The 21420-nt window shown below is 39.1% G+C and overlaps 1 protein-coding gene and 2 pseudogenes across 1 annotated transcript; 2 read left to right on the forward strand and 1 right to left on the reverse strand.

Moving 5' to 3' along the window:
* The window catches only part of LOC135651792 (protein REDUCED CHLOROPLAST COVERAGE 1-like), a 39433-nt pseudogene extending 22231 nt beyond the window's left edge, over nt 1–17202 (forward strand).
* LOC135651913 (protein REDUCED CHLOROPLAST COVERAGE 1-like) overlaps nt 1–21420 on the reverse strand; it is a 101157-nt pseudogene that overhangs the window by 60887 nt on the left and 18850 nt on the right.
* Nucleotides 18714–21026, forward strand: LOC135651425 (uncharacterized). Its single transcript, XM_065171492.1, has one exon. The coding sequence runs from the start codon at nt 18714–18716 to the stop codon at nt 21024–21026; it is 2313 nt and encodes a 770-aa protein (XP_065027564.1).

A 21420-nucleotide genomic window follows, 5' to 3' on the forward strand; every position in this document is an offset into this window, starting at 1 on the left:
AAAATGAAAAAAGAATTCAACAAGCAGAAGAAAAGGTAACAAGAATTGTACAAGCATTAGTACATTAGTGGTCGAGGAATACTAATAAATTGACGATGCAGAGATAAGAGGAAGCGAGTGGAGCGGGGCGGCCGCATGGCACCCAAGGGCGGTCGAGGAAAGGGCAAGGGCGACAAGAAGAAGAAAGATGAGAAAGGTTTGGATTGTGGTTGCCGAGAGAAAATCTATTTTGAGCTGCTATTTTTGTTGTCATTAGTTTTCATTCTTGTCTGACGACTAACTCGTTGTTATTGTTGTCGTTGCTGCTCTGCTAGTTCTGCCTCTGGCTGTGGACATCACAGTAATGCTCCCGGATGAGTCTCATGTCATCCTCAAGGTCTGTGCATGTTCTTCTCATCTATATCTTTCTCCCTGTTGCCTAAGATAAAGACTCAGAGGAACAGACAGACAACGTTACATGAAATCTTTGTGAAAAGGAAAAGAAATGAAGAAACTGGCATGCATGTGAGACACAACGGGAATAGAATTTACTGTTCTGTGAGTAAAATTTAAGAAAGGTTGCATCCAGGAAGGAGCCATGGGAGGCAATGTTTTCCTCGGGTGTCCATGGCTTTTGATTCCCCTGGGAGTAATAGCAGTACTTGCTCTCTACCTCTGCTGACATGATTACTATGGTCCCTCATGAATACATTAGTTTGGTGGGGAACAAAATCAACCTCCTGCAGTTCCATGAATGCAAGTTCCCAGCATTTAATGAGAACTGGCGCAGAACTGCTTGTTGCATCACAAGGGATGACTCATGAAGGGGGATGTCCATTCTTTTGGATTCTGTTCAATGATTGAAGCTTCTCTTTCCCATTTTAGGTTCAGAGTGTATATCTCCTCATTCCTCATCCTAATCTGGCAAAACCATGACAGTGATGATGGTCTTCACCATGAAAAGCAATCTACAAGCTTTTCTTGTGCTGGTTCCTTTGTTTCTGCTATAACTCGTCAGTGGAAATTTGCAGGGGATATCGACCGACAAGATCATCGATGTGCGGCGGCTGCTCTGCGTCAACACCCTTGCGTGCCATATCACCAATTACTCCCTCTCCCATGAGGTACACATGACCTCCCTAACCCCTTTGCTTCTGGAGTTGTGGTACTTTCTCTTCTTGACTAAGTTTAAGCAATGGAGAATTAAGAGAAAAGGAAAGGTTGGAATTAGATTGTCCACTCTGAACAAGGATAGGGACTTCAGAAATCGAATGGTTGATGAGTTCTTGGAATGAGGGTGACATGATCAAGCAAGCCAAGAAGGATTGACCTGTGGCTCGCAAGTTGTGGCGATGTCGCACTTGGAAAAACTGGGTGTACCGACGAGCCTTCGTCGGTAGGACGGTGAGGTTTAGTCGCATTTAGCTGAGGTTTGGGTGGAGAAGAGAAACACTTCGTTCTCCGATGTTGACGTTCATCGAGAAACACACCCATCTCCACCTTCCAACTCCTTTGTCTTTGGTTTTCAGGGAAACATCAGTTAAAACCTTTTATATTATTATATGTATCTTTGTTGAAATAATTAGATGATATACAAATAAACTTCTGCTCTACAAAACAATAATAATTTATAAACATTTTTGGCCTTTTATTTCAGGTAAGAGGTTCGAGATTGAAAGACTTCGTCGATGTCACGGTGCTGAAACCATGCACTCTCACTCTGGTTGAAGGTAAACATGAAATAAGTATTGATAGGAAAAAAATTATATTATCAATCAAAAATATTATTTTTTTATTCTCTCAAATTTTGTATTGATGAGTCTCTTGTGCATATGTTTTTCTATATTCATTAATAGGGTATTTGTACTTATAAATTTAAAATAATGAAAAATGGTATATATATATATATATATATATATACACACACGCACAAATTTGGTGAAGTATGCAAATGCTAATTTTACAGGGATATATATGTTATTTTACTAAATACAAGTGTTTTGTTGAAATTTTCTTGCGGGAGAAGAGGACTACGACGAAGAGCGTGCGGTGGCGCACGTGCGGCGCCTCCTCGACCTCCTCTCCTCCACCACCTGCTTCGGTCATCCGCCGCCTCCGACTCCGCAGCCAACGTCGCCCAAAGATGCCCCGTCTGAGTCAGCCTCCGCTGCGGCCTCGAAGGTCCGCAAGAAAAGCGGCGGTGCCGGAGCCGGCGGGAACCGGAAGAGCCCGCCGGATGACCAGGGCCAGTCCCAGCCGAAGTCGCCGTCACAGTCGCTGGCGGCGGCGGCTAAGGATTCGACGGCAGACCTAGAGGCGGAGATGAGCGGGGCGTGCCCTCGGCTCGGGGCCTTCTATGAGTTCTTCTCCCTCGCCAATCTCACCCCTCCCATCCAGTGTGAGTCCAATCTTACCCTTCCCTCTCTTTTCGATCATGTTTCTCCTGAATCTTGGTCGAGAATTTCGCTTGGATCCTGAATCTTACCCTGTTTTCTTTATCGATTCGTCTGCTGCAGTTATGAGACGAACAACGAATCTTAGGCAAGATGAGCGTCCATCCGACGATCATCTCTTCTTCCTCGAAGTAGGTCTTACTATATTCTTTTTAACGTTTTATCCGTGAATCTTATCGCTAATTGTTTCTTTTGGTTGATACTGGATCTGAAATTGAAGGTGAAGCTATGCAATGGGAAGCTTGTGATCGTCGAGGCATGCTCCAGGGGATTTTACAGTCTTGGGAAGCAATGCTTGCTTTGCCACAATCTTGTCGATCTCCTGAGACATCTCAGTAGAGCATTTAATAATGTCGGCCTCCAATTCTTGCTATGTTTCGTTTCTTACATTAAATCTTTTGCTATTTCAGAAATTGTTAGAAGTAACAAACCTACAACATTTTGATTTCGATATTTTTCAGCATTAAATTTTTTTTTTGTGGCATTATGCATTGTTGCTAAGTTCTAGCAAGTGCTCAACTCTGTGCTGTGTGGTTTACAGGCTTATGAAGATCTCATGAAAGCCTTCATGGAACGGAACAAGGTTGGTTTGTTCTTGTTTAGTGTGGTGGATTCAGGAGCTTCTAATATGTTTCCATGTGGTTGATTCTTACTGATGTTTGCTTAGTTATTCCTTATTTCCTTCTTTGGCTGAAACTATGAGCTTATTGGTGTTCCTTGTTGACACTTAGTGTTGAAAATGAACTAGTTTTTTTATAATGACAACTTGCTTCTGTGATTAATATGGATCATCTTTGGCTACTCTATAACTTCTGCATTCTCTTCATGCTTAATCTGAAATATTTGATCATGTGCATCTTGACAAATCAAGTGAATCTTACAGAATGTCCAACTTATAATATCACAGGATTTTTTAGATCAAGTTCTGATTAATTTAGTGTTTCCTTTCTTAGGCCAAAGTAGCATGTCTTAGTTGGAAACCTTTTCAGTTGCTTAAAAAAGAAGAAAGCTAGGGCCGATATGTGTTTGCTTACTTAAAAAGAAAGTTGCAAACAATCTTTGGTGTTGTGTTTCTTGATTCTGTATTGTAGTCATGAGCTCCTTGGTTCAATCTTGTAGGTATATTAGTTTAATTTGCTTAGAATGTGTCATTTTATTCATTTCCACATCTAAATCTTGGGCTTGTGCATATCTTTGTTGTGGTACAGTCTAGCTAGTTGGTTGTTGAATGCATTCGGTTGACTAAGAGTGCCCTATTATTTGCAGTTTGGAAACCTGCCTTATGGATTTCGTGCAAACACATGGCTTGTGCCTCCAGTTGCTGCTCAGTCACCAGCCACATTTCCTTCCCTTCCTGCTGAGGATGAAACTTGGGGAGGCAATGGAGGTGGATGGTTTCAGGACAGTAGAAGTGATATGATGCCTTGGGCAAATGAGTTCCTTTTTCTTAAGTCCATGCCATGTAAGACAGCAGAAGAGAGACAAATCCGGGACAGAAGAGCTTTCCTGCTTCATATCCTATTTGTAGATGTTGCAATACTAAGAGCTGTTGCAGCTGTAAAGCAAGTTATGGATGAAAGAAAAAATGCAGCTACAGTCGGGGTAGATGAAATCTTGCAGTTTGAGACAGTGGGGGATTTTAGCATCACTGTCACTAAAGATGCTTCAGATGCAAGCTGTAAGGTGGATACAAAGATTGATGGAAGTAAAACAACTGGTATTGATGCCAAACATCTCGCTGAGAGGAACTTGCTAAAAGGAATCACATCAGATGAAAATACAGCAGCTCATGTATGGAATTTTGATCTTTTAAAGAAACCCTACCACAAAAGTGTCTTGTCTTTGTTGTTATGTCTTGTTTTATATGTTTAACGTCAGTTGACAAATTTGTGGCTTGACATTAGTTTCTGTTTTTTATATTTTTATTGTTAGTGAACAAATTTGTGGCTTTCAACCGCAGGATATCGCCATGTTGGGGGTTCTTAATGTGCGATACTGTGGTTATATCGCTGTTGTGAAAGTCAAGCATCATGAGAAAAGCGAACTGGATTTACCTTTGCAAGGTGTTGAAATTAAGGATCATCCTGAAGGTGGTGCAAATGCTTTGAACGTTAGCAGGTAAATAGCCACAATTACATACTCTGATTTCATTCATATAAAATAGTTTTTGCATACTTCATTTCGTTGAAGATATTATTTGTTATTCCAGTCTGAGAATGCTACTTCACAAAAGCCATACACCAAGAGAGAAAAGATTATATAATCATCTACAGAGTTCAAGGCATGAGGAACTCTCTGCAGCAAAAAAAATTGTGGAGAAATTGTTGAAAGATAGCCTAGTGAAGCTTGAGGAGGAGGAAGCTGAATGCAATGTTTCAGTAAGATGGGAATTGGGAGCTTGTTGGATACAACATTTGCAGGATCAGAATAATGGTGACAAAGACAAGAAACAGGTTGGTGAAAATGACAAAAAACAAATCACGACGAAGACAAAAAGTGAGATAAGAGTTGAAGGCCTTGGGAAGCCTCTTAAAATTCTTAAAAACCCAAAAAAGAAACCAGATTCTGATGAAGAAAAGACTTTAACCATTGACAGGAAATCATCTGATGAGATGCATGAAAAACAGAATACAAAGTTGCCTATCAAGGAACCTAAGGTAGAAAGCAAAGAAACTGAGAATTCTTGCAAGCTCAAAGATTTGTTGACTGAACCTGTATATACAAGGTTGCTAGAATCTAATACTGGACTTCATTTGAAGGTATGCACAAGTCACATGAATATATGCAGGTTATGCCTTATTTCAGGTGTATGTTCTGATTTTTCTACTGCTATCTCAGGTGTTGATTGTCAGTTGCAAATTCATGTCTTACTATTACAGAATTAGTAACTTTGTTTGTTTATTCTAAAGTTTCAGTTCTGTTGTACATATGTACACTTATCTGGGCTATGTATCATTAGTTAATTCCTGTCTATATCACAATTACTACTAAATAACATGTAAATTTATTGTCTGTGTGTGTATCATCTTAACTTACATAGAAACATATATTAAGATTACAATTAATTTGAAGATGAGAAGCTGATCTATTCTCATGATCAGTCTCCACAGGAATTAACTGAGATGGCAATGAGATATTATGATGAAGTTGCTCTCCCAAAGTTGGTATGCCTGAGTACAATTTTTTCATATTTAATTCATTATTTTCTGTTTTAGTATGGAATGATGGTTAATGAGTATTATTTGTACCTTGGCATGTATTCAGGTCTCAGATTTTGGGTCATTGGAGCTATCACCTGTTGATGGTCGTACTCTAACTGATTTCATGCATACAAGAGGTCTAAGAATACGCTCTCTTGGGCAAGTTGTGAGTCACCTTTAGCTTGAAGAGGCTGAATATATCTTTACTTTCACAAAGTATTTTTCCTAATTATATTAAATGCAATATTATGTACAATATCTGTCAGGTCAAGCTTTCAGAGAAGCTGTCTCATGTTCAGTCACTCTGTATTCATGAGATGATAGTAAGGGCTTTTAAGCATGTTGTACGAGCTGTGATTGCTTCTGTTTCTGATACTGGAGATTTATCTATATTGATGGCTGCAACACTTAACATGCTCCTTGGGCTTCCTGATTCTGATGTTTCACATTCTGCTATACGTGTGCACTTTCTAGTCTGGAGATGGCTTGAAGTATTTCTAAGAAAGCGATATAACTGGGAACTTACAATCTCAAACTATAATGATATAAGAAAATATGCTATTTTAAGAGGGCTATGTCACAAGGTAATGATCATTTTTCATTTCTGTAAATGATATTTAATTTTCCTTTCATCTTACATGTTCAATTTTCTTAGGTGGGAATTGAATTGGCACCCAGAGACTTTGATATGGATTCAAATTTCCCCTTTGACAAATCAGATATCATCAGCCTTGTACCTGTGCACAAGGTAAAGCTGCTAAGATGGTCTTATTTGAAATATGGTATCTACCATAATGTATCTTACATTCTTAGTGCTTTTGAATCTTTTGCAGCAAGTTGCATGCTCATCTGCAGATGCACGACAACTTCTAGAGTCTTCGAAAATGGCACTTGATAAGGGTAAACTTGAAGACGCAGTCAACTATGGAACAAAGGTAATTCGTCATAAGATACTGTACAGGTTAACTTCTTTGTAAAGACCTTTTTTCTCTTTCATTTGCTTTTGGTATGAAGGTGTAGTTGGATGCAGGCTCTGGCAAAATTAATTGCAGTCTGTGGTCCTTATAATCGGATGACTGCTGGAGCCTACAGTCTTTTAGCTGTTGTTCTCTACCATACTGGTGACCTTAATTAGGTAGCTTTCAGATATTTGTGTCACTGAAGGCCATGGTTCTTATGATATGGACTTATGGAGTATCTTACGATCTGTTATGTGCCATGGTTCTCTCTTTTCTGATATCTTAAAAGGAACCTTGTTAAATGGTCTATTTGAGTAAAATTGAGCAGATCAATTATGTTTTTACCAATCCAATGTCAAAAATACACCATTATGGACAATTTAAATTTGCCAAGTCCAACGATCTGAAATTTGGAGAATTGTAATGTAAAGTTTGTGTCATGGGTGATTATGTTCCGAGTGATTGAAACCGTTTTTTGTAATTCATATTTCATAATATTGACATGTAATTCTGTTGGAAATTTAGTTGGTAGCTAATTTATGCCTTGAATAAGTGCATGCAGGACCATTAGTGGGTCATGAGGTTGAAACAGATCAAAGAGCGATAAACCACAGTTCAATATTTTAATACAGCATTTGTGTTCCTGACTTGTGTCCTCTTTTAGTAGATCAATGTCTAATTCTAATTGGATTTATCTGTTTTTTAATGGCTTTTGCAAAGATCTGAATCGAGTTAAACCATGAAACAGTATTCTACCACTATGGTTTCTTACGCTAAGATGAATATTAGAATATGCTATATGGTGTTTTTTACTATTTAAAATTTTATATATCACTTCAATTATTAGGGATGACTTTTAGGAACTTTCTGTTATAAATTTTGAACCTGTGCTCCTGTCTTTGGCTGGGATTATACTAAATTATTGCAACTTTTAGGCCACAACTTATCAGCAGAAGGCATTGGACATAAATGAGAGGGAGCTTGGATTGGATCATCCAGATACAATGAAGAGCTACGGCGACCTAGCTGTTTTTTACTACAGGCTTCAACATACTGAATTGGCTCTAAAGTAACTTCAATTCTTATTTGTTGTAGTATCAAATCTTAGATAGTGTTCTTTTGATTGGGAATTCTAATATCTTGAATTATTAGATATTCCATCTTTTGTTTTTATAATGACTTGAACATTGGTACTGTCTTATAAGATATTATTGCAGTATAATATATTAGGATTCGAGGAGATATAAACTTAGAATTAGTGCCTCTTCTAGATAGAAAAAAAGAAGAAGACTTCTGGCAGGTAACGGTCAAAAATTTTTAACTAGGTTATTTGCATGAAATGATCTTGATGAATTAATACATAAAAGTAGAAATTTTAGTCTTGAATTCTAGATTACCAAACTAAAAAGATGGTTTCACTTAAAACAACATTCTTAGCATAATACTTGTAAAGTTAAGGAGAAGCCTTTCTTCTACTATAAGCATTGAAAAGAAGTTTGTAAGTTATTCAGCATGAATGCAATGATTGAGATATTTGTACAATTTGTTCATTGTATATCATGCTTCCCAGCACATGTAAAAAATGTCTACATGTCAGAAGCTATTTAATAATGTAAATCTTCTAACTATGACAAAGAAAGCTTTATGATATTAATTAGTGAAGGATAGAGCTTTAAACATACAGAGTTTGTCATAGGAGTACCATGGCAACAAAGTATTTAGAAAAAATTGCATCTATATCTTTTCTTATGTTATTCTTTAAAAGCTTAAAGAGTGACAAATGGTTTATCAAACTTATCAGCATTGTAAAAATTCAGGTTCCTCCAGTCCACTGTGACCATCTTATGAGAGAGAAAGAACACATCGGAATTTTGGTTGGAGAAAGAAGATAGCTCCATTAATATCACATGATTAGTTATAACATGGATTTATTAGCCAAATGGTGAAGAGGAAACTTAAAAATTTTAACACTTAGTCTTGTGGAAGGAGATTGAATAGGTTCTTGTCATAGGCTTGTCAAGAGACCAGACAAATTTCATAAAGTTTCTCCCATTTTTCTCAGTCTAGTCGGGGAATAAATTTTTATGGCCGTTGACAAAGGCCATTGTTCTATTTTAGTCTCATGTGTGACATGTCTTGAGTGTTTTCTCTGTTTGGTCATTGCTCATTTTTAGCTTGTGTTTTGAAGCACCGAGGTTTATATTCTTGATGTGTTATCATGAGGGTTGGTTGATATGACCGGTTAAACAGAGAATTTTTTTTTTACATGCCAATGCAAAACTTAATATTAAAGCTTCCATGACACATATCTGTCTTATGGTTTTGGTTATGTCTACTCTATTATTATGCATATTAGCTAAAATATGCAAAGATGGCATTTTCTTCGTTTTTTTGCCACAAAGAATGCAGCTTAATTTGAGAACAATGGCTTTCTAGATTTAACTTTAATATTTACTTCGTACCTGAAAATTAATGTGTGCATAAAAAGTTGAAGAACAGAAACTAACAAAAATTAAGCTTCTTACTTTCCAGGTTAGTATTGTTATGTTTTGGTGTTTGTATTGGAAATAATAAGCCAGGACCATGCTTCCATTATATGTTATTTACCATCACCCTTAATTTTTCTCCTGTTACTTGTTAATCAGGTATGTGAAACGTGCGTTGTATCTTTTGCATCTTACTTGTGGACCATCTCATCCAAACACAGCTGCTACATATATTAATGTGGCTATGATGGAGGAAGGCCTGGGAAATATACATGTGGCACTTAGATATCTTCATAAAGCTTTGAAATGCAATCAGAAGTTGCTTGGTCCTGACCACATTCAGGTTTGTTTTTGTTCTCAAATTCTGTTTCTTCTTGTGTCTTTTTATTTCTGAAGTAGTCATAGCATTCTTTTAAGATAAGCAGCTGATGCTTATTGTAGTTCGGTGTTAGAAATCATAAATTATTACAATAATTGGTTAATGAAGTCCCACAGAAACATTATTAATTACTTTGAGATGATAAGGCATGTATTACAGAGTGACTTCTAGCTAGTTCACCCCTAATCTGCTCACCTAGTGACCTGGATAATTAGGTGATCTAGAACCCCTTATCTATTGACCTTCTGCTGTGTGGGAGAGGGCTTTGCCAAAGCAGTATAAGTTAGCAGGTTCGACTTTCAGCAATCCATATAAATTAGGAGCATCATTGGCCTGTTATCAAGGGGTTCAGTTATATGCTTCATTAGACAATCTCTGGAACCCATTAGCCAAAGTTTGCCACACACATTATTATTCTGCCCTAACAAGAGTATACCATTCTCGGTCATGCAACCAAGATTTGTTATACATAAGAAAATGGGACAGCAATTCATTCCTTTTTAATTTGTTAGTTTGGGTTTGAACAAGTACATCAAGCAAAATCAGATGAGCTTAAAATCTATCATGTGGTAGAGTACAAAAGGTTTTGGGATCTATAAGAAAAGGATTGCTTTCATATCAAGGTCATCTGGGATGACCTAGTCAGCTTAATACCTAAGCGAACTCCTTCACTCTATTTTCTCTCTAACCTCCTCTTTCTACTCAACATGAGAAAACAATCATTTCCAAGTTCAAAATGGGCATTCCCTTTTGGATACTCTATTATATTTTGAAACACAGGTTACTTGACAAATAAAAAGTTCAATATCTCTAGATGCATTCCATATCCATACTCTAGTGGGACATCTAGTTTGGCTCCTTTGTGACCTCTGAAATGTACGAGCCATACCTTTCTACTTGTGGGGGTTAAGGCTGCGTACATTGTCCCTCCCGGATACTGAATTAATGTGCAAGTGTTAAGAGTGTTAGGCTGCCACTTTGTATACACCTCCAATATTTATTAGAGCTGACTATCTTCTAGATATGTCCAAGGGTACTTCTCGAACACTTTGTAAGTCACTAGTTTATATTTTATTATCGATTGGGAAGAGCTCATTATTTTATCATCTTTAATAGTTCAAGTAGATGGGGATCCACAAAGCATAGTCTATGGAATATAGATTTGATTTTGACTGTTACCTTTTACATTATTCTCTTTTCCTTACAAGTATATCAATATAAGATTTTGTTCTAAAAGGTGTTTTACAATGTACTGCACTAAGATGCTTGTCAACACTTTTTTTCTTCCCATCTTTTGATTCAGAACTATATATTTTCTTAAAGCAAAAATATGAGATTTCATTGTATACATGATTTTGCTGCCACATACACTCTGTCTCACTCTTTCAAAATTTTACTTGTTCCCATATCTTCGTCTTGTTATTTTCATTTCATTGCAAAACCAACACCAATTGTTTCCAACTATGTAAGGGAAAAAATTGCATCTCTGTTTTCTTGTGTTCTTGTATGGAGATGGTACACACACAGACATGATGTAGATGGACATACATAGGAACACAAAAATAATGGACACTAGCTGCATGTGTACGTGGAATGAAGTGGTTTTTTTGTCTCAAAACAGTCTCTTTTTCAGAAAAAGAGCTTCTGATACTAACTTGCCTTTTCAAATTAGTCCTCTGATTGGCTCTCTTATGATAACATGAAAGTTAATTTTTGGCAGATAAAAAACCTATCAACTTTATAGTATAATGATAATATCTTTTCCAGGTTTGCCTGTGATAAACCAGATTTATAATTTCATTGAATGATCTCACACTAACTGTCTTTTAACTTTCAATGTCTGATGTAAGTAGTTCCATTATTATTTTTTTGCATTGGATGGTAGACCTTATTTTATTTTTATATGAAGAGTATTAGGTATATATATAATATATGTATCTAATTTTCTACATTACATTAGACCGCAGCAAGTTACCATGCGATAGCTATTGCACTATCCTTGATGGAAGCATATCCTTTGAGTGTTCAACATGAGCAAACAACATTACAAATACTTAGAGCAAAGCTTGGTCCAGATGACTTGCGTACTCAGGTGATTTATGCATATCTTTATATGGAGAGACATCAATAAAACTTTTTTTTTCTTAATTCTGCATCGATTTAGTTTCTTGACTCACAGAGTTGCCATTTGATTTCGCAGGATGCTGCTGCCTGGCTTGAGTACTTTGAGTCAAAGGCTATTGAGCAGCAAGAAGCTGCTCGAAATGGTACGCGGAAGCCTGATGCATCTATTGCCAGCAAAGGCCACCTGAGGTACAGCAATAATTGCAGTGATTAGGTTTAACATGCTTTGGGTCACAAATACTGTGAGCATGCTCACTCTGCACTTATTGCTGATATACGTGATCTATATAACGTCATCCTCGTGCACTAAAATTAATATTTTCATTGACTAGATGTGCCAACTGAATTTTCTACTTCCACTAAAATGATGAATATCCTATGCCTGATCTCCTTGATTTCATTGATTCCAACCAAGATGGTAGAGGAAGAGATGCTGAATCCCTGAAGAGGAAGAATCTGGGTTTAATGGTATGTTGATAAGCCTTTATCTTGTTTAAATACTTCTGAGAATCTAATTGTGTATTTATGTTTGGTCATGTTGGCTTACATGTTTAATATATCCGCTTGCTACCTGAATGATTTTTTAAGTGGTAGATCGAATAAATGTCAAAGACAACATTTATAGAGCCAATAATTTCATGCTAACTTTGGTGGTGAATTAGGTCTTAGGTAGTATATAGTTTAACAGAATAACCTAATTTATAGCAAATATCAAGTTAGTCACTTGAAATAATTCAACTTGTACTTAATTTTTGCATCTAAATTAGTGGTAAACTGAATAAATTTTGAACTTAACACTCATAGAGCCAATTGTTTCATGTAAATATTGGCAATAAATCAGGTCTAACATAATATAGTGAGCAAACTATGCTAATTTATAACAAGCAACTAACAAGTTACTCACTTAAAATTTTTCAAATTGTACTTAGTTTTTACAGCTCTTGCTGCCTGCTACCAATCACTTGATTATAGGCATGCATTTATTTTACCTTGTCTGCCCTGCTTCTGGTTCAAGAAGATACTGCCTTATTGCTATATAACCTGTCCAAGTATTTGAAAGAGAGTCCAACTGAACCTAGAAAACAGAAGTAGATCCTCACTCTTAATTGTTGTGCATGTGGATAATCAAAATACTCAAGCTTTATGTATCAGTACTAGAAAAATATTTTTTGAGAAACATGTCCTACATCCAGCTAGTCTTCAAAATCATGATGTTAAATGAGAATTCGCTGCAAAGGCCATACTGTTTTTGCATAACAGTGTCCTTTAGGTATTTTTTATTGGTTATGAACAATATTTTCATAGTTTCAGAATTCTTTTAGTGTTTGATACTTAATTGCAACACAAACCAACTTATATTAACTAGATGCTTGTGCACTCTTTAATTAAAATCAAAATGTATTCCAGATTATTTATAGTATTTAAAAATATATATTTTTGTGTTACTGGGCAGTTTTTCTCTCTGTACTAAGATGCTAATGTAGTTGCTGAAAGAAATTGATGATGAATCAGACACTTAACCTATAAATGGAGCCAATACTAATGCTTGTACAATTCTTGTTACCTTTTCTTCTGCTTGTTGAATTCTTTTTTCATTTTTTCTCTCAATTTAATGAACATAAGAATGCTAACCTTTTTATTTTTGAATTTAAAGTTTCTCAAAAAATTTTAATTGGAAGAGCTTCACTTGGTTTTCCTTTTATCGCAAAAACCAAGCAATCAGTTTTGTACTGATTCAGGTGAAAGTGCAGTCATCTCAAAACTTGAATGTGGCAGATTCTTTGTCCAAGGATTCAGTAGCTACTATTTCAGATGAAGTGAAACAAGTGACTGATGGTAGTGATACCCAAGATGATGAGAACATGAGTAGTCCAGGTGTTGAGCCAAAACATGAAGATGCTGTTGCCAAAAAGCAGTTATTTGTTTCTCAACAATCTAAAGGAACAGCAGAGCAAAAGGTTGCTTCTTTTAGTGAAGATGTAAGAGAGATAAATACAGAAGCAGAAGATGGTTGGCAACCTGTTCAAAGACCAAGGTCCATCGGAGGTTCAAGCCAGCAAATCAAGCATCAACGTACAAGCACCTGGAAAACCTACAACTATCAGATGAATGATGTTCCTAGTGAAACTGTTCAATCCAAGCCACAGTTTTCTTATTTAAATAATGGGTATTATTTGCTTAAGAAAAAGATAGTTATTCCTGGAAGCTTTAATGACAATCTTAACATGCAAGTTCAGTCACCAGACACCAGATCTGGTCAGAAGGCGTATAAGGCTGTAACTTATCGGGTGAAGTCAGTGCCTTCATCCACCAATCCTGAGATCAGTCATAACTCTTGGAGTGCTGTCGAAAGAACGACTTCCCCATTAGATGCTCATGCACCCTATTATCGCCATGATAGCCAGGTATTAGAGAATCAGAAGAACCTAATAGGTGGTGTCTCTGAGCCTCGCAACAATTTGGTTCATAGTTTTAGTAATTCTCCATCATATAAAGATGTAGCACTGGCACCTCCAGGAACAATTGCCAAGATACATAGCCGAAAGTTTCAGGAGAATATGCCATTGGAACAAGAGTTGTCTATTGGTGGCAATGCATCTGAAATAAAGGAATCATTTTTGGCCGAGGAACATACAGAAAATGCTGCAGAGCTATCTGAGATATCTAACATAACCCAAGATAAGGACACTGTCCAGGATGCGTTTTTAGACTCAGATAAAAAAGTTGAAGTTGATCATGAAGAAGAAAGAAAGGAAGATTGTGAAACAGAACAATTACTAGAACCATCATCTTCTGATTTGGAAGTGGCATCTTGTAGTAGCATGCTCACCAAGAATATCATTGACAATTGTGTATCTAGCAATGAGGTTCAAGGAGTTGAGCAAAATGAGAATCATGATCAGAATTTGTCAACAAATACATCTGATAGGAAAAAATCTGAGTGTCCCATCACTGCAGAAAGCAAAGAAGATAATCATGACGAAGCCTCATGTACCAATGTTGGTATCAGTTCTTACTCTAGTCTCCATCAATTCAATTTCAAGAAGGTTCTCATCCCTGAGAAAACAGGTGGTGATTATCCCACGATGGAACTACCACCTTCTAATTATGATGGGAGAGAGGTATCTAGCAAGAAGCTGTCTGCATCTGCTGCACCGTTTAGCCCTTTCCCTGCTACAGTACTTGGTCCTGTTCCTGTAACTGTTGGTCTTCCTCCTAATGGTACAATTTCTGCAGTTACACCATGGCCATTGAGTTCCAGTCTGCATGCTTCACCCACGGCTGTAATGCCAATGGTGCCTCCTATTTGTACCTCACCGCATCATCCTTATCCTTCTTCACCTAGGCCTTCGCACATTCTACGTCCCTTGCCATTTATATATCCACCATATACCCAACCTCAAGTCATTCCAAATACCACTTTTGCTATGAACGGTAACATATTTCATGGAAACCATTATCCATGGCAGTGCAACATTGGTGCAAACGTTCCTGACTTTGCGCCAGGATCAGTATGGTCTGGTTCTCATCCTGTGGACTTCTCATCTTTGCCACCCATCATTAGTCCAACTTCTGAATCCGTGTTGGAACCAATTATAACATCTCATTTAAGAACTGATGTGAGTCTAGACCTTCCATCGGATAACAATACTGAAGAAGGGACCAAAACAGAAGAGAATAATGAGATATCCCAGATTATAGACATTTGTAAACCGCTGGATGGTAACTGGTTAGAGAAACGGGAATCTGAAGAATCTCACAGAAATAATACAAAAATTACCGACTTGGAATCTGAGACGGTTTTCAGACAAGATGCACAGCATAGTGGTGGAAGGCATGTCTTCAGGAGTAGCAAAAAGTATGAGGGTGAGGGAAGCTTTAGCATATACATCAAGGGTAGAAATCGCCGTAAACAGACACTAAAGCTGGCTATAAGTTTGCTCAATATGCCATATGGATCACAGTCATTTAAAGTTATATATAGCAGAGTAGTAAGAGGAAGTGATGTTATAAGTGCAACAGATATATCTTCCAGTGAAAATATTACTTCCGACTAGTCACAAGCAAAGAACACTACAAACTTCAAAATGGGCAGGAAAGAATTTTTTTTATTGTTCAAGCCACATCCAGGAGGACGTGACTGAAAAATTAGCAATGTTGATAATTTAGTTATTGCTATTTTTCAGGCAACTGATATTTTTTATTAAGAAGCCAAGATTGAACGTTCAGGAAGGTAAGCGACAAATCTCCTCATGGTCCAAGCCAGGTATTTCTTTGTTAATTAGCTTGACAATGTTACATAACTTGCAGATTTATTGCTCATCAATGCACCTCCATATACTTTATTGTCAATAACATCTCTTTTGCTTTAATTTTGTGTTGGTTTCTCAAGCATACAATTAATTTATCCTGTTTAACATAAGTTATTAGGAAGAAACTTTGTTTGTGAACTGATCATGATTCACCTTTGAAATCCCCAAATTTTTTAATCTCGAGTATCTTCAGTATTGATATCTCACACCATCAAAAAGCTCATAGTATACCATCATGCATGTAATTTATAAGCCTGACTCGATATTTTAGTTCCGGTCTAGCCATTCCAATTGCCAAGCAACCGGTCAAGAGAGACAGACTGAGCGGATATTTTCAGGCTTCCGAAGATGTTTTGATATGCATGAAACTAGTATCAACATCTTTTTGAGGCGCAGATTTTTGCTTCTATTGTAGCTTTCTCTAATTTGCAATCTTGATAATCAGATTGCTGGAGTTAAGTTGTTTTTTCTAATTACCTCTCATCTGTTGCAAATTCCAGGGTATGGCTTACCATCAAATCCAACCTAATTCCTTTTAGTTAAGTCTTCCACTTGCTATGTTTACTGCTGTTGATCTAATCATCTATCACACGTCTTGAGTCTCTGGGCTCATTGGATTTCCAGTCTACCAGGGATTATCAGTTCATTTGTTGAAGCAGTACAACATTTAATAATGATGTTAAATCCGATTAGAAAGCTGGGTTGTGCATCCTACCTCTTATGATTTTGTTTTTATGACATTATCTACAACCATTTTCTTGCATTCTCAAATTAGAGCAGATTTATCCGAAAATTAGACTTGTAATATAGCTGCCACACTACCTTTTTGGCATTCCAGTACAGACTAGGTAGATTGCTTGAATTGTAATGTATGCCTCTGTTATTCAGTAGTGATGCTCAAGCAAGATTTATGTGTGGTCGAGTTTTCAACTTGCACAACATATATAATTTTTTTTTGTATGTTGTTTGTCATAGCTTTCTAGATGTATGTATATCATTTGCCATCTTTTCAACTCAACATTAAATGCTTTCTGAGTAGAGTGTGGGGTTAATTTGTGGTGTTTGAATGAAATTGGGTGATTGATCATTCACAAAAATATTTTTGCATGATCATTCCTAGTATTTTCATTTCTTCTTCCGTACAGGCTGATGAAGACCATTTCGTCTGCAGGTTCACAACATAGATTGTTGAGAAGGCTATGAAGTTCCAAGTCTAGAGAGGATGGAAATAGCGTAGAACTTTTGACCAAATCATTAGAATTAGGTTGAAACTATTAACCATTTTTTCTTCTCCATTGAAGAGACATGTATGAGCATTTTTCTCCTCTCTTTTTTCCCCTTTTCCTTTTGAGGATTCTGAAATTTATAGCCGACAACATTGTAAGTCATGGGATTTTGTGAACCTCGACTTTTCTACCCATCAAAATAACTTTTGCAATTTCTGCTAATATATTCTTTTCGGGTATGCGTTTCATGCTTGCAAAATTAACGTCATTCAGTCGTTGATAGGGTTGGGAAAATTCTCTTATTTTTTTATCTGATGTGATGGTCAAAGTGAAAATTTTAAGCTTAATTAGCTGCTTCTAAAACCTGATATTCCTGATCATCGACTTGATTATGAGTTGGAAACGTTGAACATCGGAGATCAGTATATTCTAATTTGTTTAAATCAATGCATTTAGGATGCTGTTATTCTTTTCTTTAATAATCCCTCGATTGAATCTGAAATGATCAAAGAGGTAAATCAATGATTCCATCTCTAAAAGCATTTGTCATGGGCAAACCGATGTATTAATTTCGTTTGACTCAAATTATTGATCAAAATACGCAGATATTTTTATTTTTCATTGCTACTGTCATTTTTGTTCTCATTAGGTTTCTAATTCTTCTTAAGCTTTGTACGGACAAGATTTTATCTATAAAGATTAAGATAACTAATTGGAAAAAATAATAATAATAATAACAACAACAAATAATCAACATGGTAACAATGAATCTGGAAGTTTGACATGTCTTCAAGTTAGTACGTGGGAAGATACTAATGGTTTCAGCACCTCTTCAGTTCTTGTAGAATTCCTTCAGCAAAGAGAGATCGCCATCATCGGACGACACAGTCGACGCGAAATTTATAATGTTCATCTCTCGTGGCTCAGATATCCACTCTTTGTATGATCACAACCCATAGCATAAGAAACCCTCGAGGATCAGATCCAACATGAGGTGATCCGATGAACGAGAACTGTTGATATGATGAGATTTCCATGAAGTAAGTGGTGCAGCATTAGGCATACGAGATATCTATCAACCAGTAGTAGTACTTGATGGCTCATCACCGTCATCATCTTCTTCTCGGCCGCATCACCCACTTCTGCCGCCACCCGATACGCGTACAGGTTCGAGGGAAATGGGTAACCTAAAGAAGTGCTCCTCTCCCCTCTCATCGATCTTCCTCACCCATCTGCTTTTGCTGCGCGGCCTCCTCCGCCCTGATCCCTTCGCGCTCTTCCGCCGTTCCACGCCGCCTGCCGTCGTCCCCGTCCTTCCCACCTCCTCAATCTTCCCTATCATCGTCACCTCCATCCCATCTTCGCCTATCGGCCCCTCCTCCCTCCCCGCAGACAGTTAGCGATCGCCACCGAACTCCTCGGATTGAAGCGGAGCAGCTCGAGCAGGCCTGCGTACGGGTCGGACTTGCAGCCCACCAGAGAGCAGCCGATGTGCTCGTGATACGGGTCGCCCACCTTGAACTCCACCGCGTCGTCCACGCCGGACTCCTCGACGACATCCTTCGTGGGAGCGAGCGACACCTCCTCCGGGATGATGCAGACGAGTCTGCCTCCGGTTTGTCGAGCTGCAGCGGCGAGGGCTCCCGTGGATTGGGACGCCTCCGGTGAGCTTTGTATGGTTGGTCACGGGATCTTCTACAAGCCCTTAGGTGATCGACTTCATCTTTCTGCTGTTTTGAAGCTCAACTACCCCAAGACTTCCAACATCTCTACCAGTCTGGTGAGCGGGACTGTCGAGAGCTTGGGGCCCCACCACATCGATCCCATCTCGCTTGTAGCCTATGCTCAAAAGGAGTATGTTTTCACGATGATCCCCCAAGCCAACCACTCATGCTCCTCTCTTCCATTCCAGGAGGAATCACTAAGTTTCGGGCCTACTTCTGTTTGTAGTCATCTCCTCCGGTATATGACTGGTAGAACATTTCAGCTAGACTACGGCAGTGGCTGCACCGGTAGCAACTGTGGAACTCTAAGTAGTAGCTTTGGGTTCTCCGCTAGATTCTTGTCCTTCGATATGATACAGTGCTCGGAGAACGGCCGGTTGCATCTCTACATCGAATTCTCCAATTCCAGTTATCTTTCATATGATGTCCCGATGGTGCCTAAGAAGTCCATGATGGGTGAAGGCTATTGGGACCATGTTAAGAATCGTCTCTGTCTCATAGCCTGTCACATTCTTGAAGGGAGTTCACAGGCGAGTCCCTCTGTTGGTGATTGCTCGATCGGACTGAGCTTATGGTTCCCAACTGTCCTGACGCTGAGAAGAAAGGACGTGGTCGGTCATATGTGGAGTAACAAGAAGAAGAGAGACCCTGGCTACTTCAGCATGGTCTCGTTCCACCGGTCGGGTGGGCGAATGGTCACGATTCCTGGGCTGAGATATAACTACACCCTAATAGATTCTGTCAGCGGGCCTTGCAAGGTGAGAAGTGGCAGCACACAGTCGAGCGAGGAAAGGTATCCAGATGGAAGATGTTCCCGCGACATGCGGTTCAGTATCGCGGTGGAGGATGCCGGCGGCCGAAGTGGATGGGGGGAAGCTAATGTCTTTTCTATGGGCGACGAGTTTTGTGATGATTATGACTTCGTTACGACGTCGGAGACGGCAAGCTTCGTGCCTGCAGCTGACTGGGTCGCGAAGAATCAAAGTGTTTGGAACGTAAGCTATGCCATAAGCTATTATATGTACTCTGCTTCCGCTGAGGGGGGCGAACAGTTTGGCATCGCTGCTGAGGGGATATACGATGCTGGAAGTGGAACACTCTGCATGAAGGGATGTCGATCTCCGAGTTTGCCCACCAAAAACCAAACAGCAATTGACTGTGAGATCTTAATCAATATCCAGTTTCCCCCTCTCCACTCGAAGATGGGAGATCGTATCAGTGGCACCATCAACACCACAAGGAGTAAGCAGGACCCTCTGCACTTTGACCCTATAAAGTTGTATTCTCAGCAAATTTACGCAGCAGAAGTAACTGAAGCGATTTGGAGGATGGATGTCGAAATCGTCATGGTCATGATCTCTCTCACGTTGTCGTGCATTTGCATTGGGTTGCAGACCTTCCACGCCAAGAAGCACCGTGACGCCCTGCCTTCCATGTCGATCACCATGCTCGGTGTTCTTATCCTTGGCTACGTGATTCCTCTGGTGCTGAACTTTGAAGCCTTGTTCGCGAACCGCAGTCGGTCTGGCTTTCTAAGTCTGCGGAGCGGTGGGTGGCTCGACGTTCATGAGGTCATCGTGAGGATCTTATCCGGCTTAGCACTGTTCCTCTCCTTCCACCTGCTTCAAATGGCGTGGTCCGCGAGGTCATCGGACGAGAACAAGGGGCACCGCGTCGCGGAGTGGACGACGCTCAAGCTGTGCTTGCCTCTCTACTTCGCCGGGGCGCTGCTCACTTGGCTCATCAGCTCAAGGCACCACCTGCAGAGGTCGGAATTCAGCAGGCAGCGATACGGTTCTCGCTGGGAGGATTTGGTCCCTTATGCTGGCTTAGTGCTCGACGGATTTCTGCTCCCTCAGATCGTTCTTAACGTCTGTCGGAACTCCAAAGATAAGATCCTGACGCCTTTCTTCTACGTCGGAATCACGATCACCCGAGCTTTGCCTCATCTGTACGACGCTTATCGCTCTCGCAGTTATAACCGTCGCATTGATTCATCGTACATCTACGCAAGTCCAGACAGATATTTTTACTCGCTGGTGTGGGATGTCATCGTTCCTTGTGAAGGTTTGCTTTTTGCAGCGGCGATATACCTTCAGCAGCGAGTTGGTGGTGATTGTCTTCTTCCCCAAAGATTCAGAAAGCGTGTGGAGTACGAGGCAGTTCCAGTGGTTGCTCTTTAGCCCTTCGTGTGGAAGACCAGATTGCAGCAAGTCCATGAAATGTAGTAGTATAGTGCAGTAGTAAGTCAAGTCTTGTGTTGGTCCTGTGGTAGCTTTCTTCATGCGTCGACTTGCCCATCCCATGATCAAGTGTGATGAAGACTGTTCTTCTTCCACGGAAATATAAATAAGGGTTTCGTAGACTAAGAAGATTTCAGATTCATCGTTTTATTGAGGGTGTAGAACTTGGAGGATTACCTCCGAGAAACAAAAGAGAAAAAGGCAAGTGTCTTTATGGACAGTTCATGCAGACGAGAACGTTGACACCTCGGTCCTGTACTCTTCACCATCACCATGCGCTTGCATCTGCTCCTTTCCAGCTTTCTCATGGTTCACCACCACCATCTGAAGCTCG

The sequence above is a fragment of the Musa acuminata genome, chromosome BXJ3-10, assembly GCF_036884655.1.
Source record: "Musa acuminata AAA Group cultivar baxijiao chromosome BXJ3-10, Cavendish_Baxijiao_AAA, whole genome shotgun sequence".
In the NCBI taxonomy this organism is placed as follows: domain Eukaryota; kingdom Viridiplantae; phylum Streptophyta; class Magnoliopsida; order Zingiberales; family Musaceae; genus Musa; species Musa acuminata.